The 1,684-nt window shown below is 46.6% G+C and overlaps 1 protein-coding gene across 1 annotated transcript; it reads right to left on the bottom strand.

Moving 5' to 3' along the window:
- LOC140806275 (zinc-finger homeodomain protein 8-like) lies at window positions 1–1,413 on the bottom strand. Its single transcript, XM_073162838.1, has one exon. It carries the CDS (start codon window positions 1,101–1,103, stop codon window positions 135–137), a length of 969 nt encoding a protein of 322 aa, XP_073018939.1. The 5' UTR covers window positions 1,104–1,413; the 3' UTR covers window positions 1–134.
- Window positions 1,414–1,684: the final 271 nt, after the last annotated feature.

Below are 1,684 nucleotides of genomic sequence, written 5' to 3'. Positions count from 1 at the left end.
AAATAAAACTGAATGGATATTAACCATATTAGTAGATAATTAATACAAGATTAAGAAAAAAGAAGATCTAAATCAGCACAAATACCAGATTCTAAGAGAGATCGAGAAGAAGACGACTAGTTAGTACCAGAGACCTATTCTTGGAGATGAAGCTGATTCATTTCTTGCCCACCAACATTTTGCTTGCTGCCATTGTCATTGTTCACTTGCTGGTGGTGGTAGAGCGCCGCGGTGGGGGAGCTGAAATCGCTGTAATTGACGCCGTTGCTGGCGGCTGCGGCAGGCGGGGAGGACATCGCGGTGCTGTTGTTAGATAATGTGAGCTGATGATGATCTTTGTTTTTACCAGAAGTGTTCTTGTTGTTGTGCATCCACACTTTGAAAACCCCTTTATCAACACCGATTTCAGCGCAGATTTCATTTATTAAATCTTCATCTTTCTTCTGCATTCTCCAACCCAGCCTGTCGGCTAGCTCCATCATTTTTTCCTTCTGATCTTGCGTGAATCTAGTGCGGAAACGCTTCCTGCAGCCGGAATTCGATACCGGGGTGGAAGTGGGGTTGATGGCGGCGGGGATATGAGTGATACTGCTGTCGGGAACGGTGGTCAGGCCGTGGCTGAGGGCGAGCAACATGTGCGGCGCCGAAGGGTAGTACGAGGAAGAGATCGGTGGGGGCGAAGGTGAATCATTCGGGCTGTCGCCGCTGCTAGCGCGCGGCGGCTCGTGCGGAGGATGGTGGCGGTGGAGCGGGTGGAACTCAAGCGCCGGGACAGCATTAGGCGGCTGCAGGAGAGGCGGCTCCTCTGGGTCACGGCGGTGGAAATTCCGGTGGCATCCGCACGCTGCGCATTTAAACGGGGTGAGATCAGAGTTACTAGAGTTCGAAGACGGCATGAACTCCCCGCACCCGTCGACAGCATGCCCCCCGAGAGCCGCGGCGTGGTTCTTCAGGCATTCCTTGTATGTCACCACCAGCGGGTGGCGCAGCTGCAGCGGCGCGTGGCGCTTCAGCAGGCCGTTGCTGAAAGGAGACAACTTGGCTGGTGGGATCCGCGTAGGAGTCTCGGTTTCAGCTTCCGGGGTTGAATTGCTCAGGTCCATAGCAGCAGAGACCAAGTGCTTTAATTTTTTGTTAAAATCTTGTAATAATTTAACAGCAAGTGATTAGGGTTAGAATTAAGGGTTCCAAGTAAACAAAAGGAAGAATGTAATGTTTGTTTAGGCATGTAGGGAAGGGTGGAGGAAAAATGTAACCATGGCGTAAGAGTTTAGTTTGGAGGATGAAGAAGAGGATAAAGAGATAATAAAGAAATCTTGATTTGTGTGGTTGCTTCTTAACCACTTGTTTTATACATTTGCCTTCTCTTTATACTAATTTCACACACCCCTTTAAATCCTTTTTTGGACCAACACTCGTCTCTCTGTCGTATTGACCTAACTCCCCATTTTAAATTACAAAGTTAAGTAGAACTACTTATATTGGGAATAGTCTCCAGATCACAATACGTATACTCATTATGCTGAGCAATATCAGACGTTCTTTCTTGATAATCAGATGTTTTGTTCAAGATTTGGCCTTACATTTTGTAGAGAAAATGGGAGTAATAAAGAGATATATAAAGTTGGAACAGAGTGTACAGAAATGGTTGCGTGAGAGTTACATTGTTTATTTATTTATTTTA

Source organism: Primulina eburnea, chromosome 11 (assembly GCF_022965805.1).
Source record: "Primulina eburnea isolate SZY01 chromosome 11, ASM2296580v1, whole genome shotgun sequence".
Classification (NCBI taxonomy): Eukaryota; Viridiplantae; Streptophyta; class Magnoliopsida; order Lamiales; family Gesneriaceae; genus Primulina; species Primulina eburnea.
This window is presented reverse-complemented; position numbering and strand designations above follow the sequence as displayed.

Coding starts and splice junctions, on each gene's coding strand:
- LOC140806275 (XM_073162838.1), bottom strand. CDS start 1,103: ATGGACCTGAGCAATTCAACCCCGGAAGCTGAAACCGAGACTCCTACG.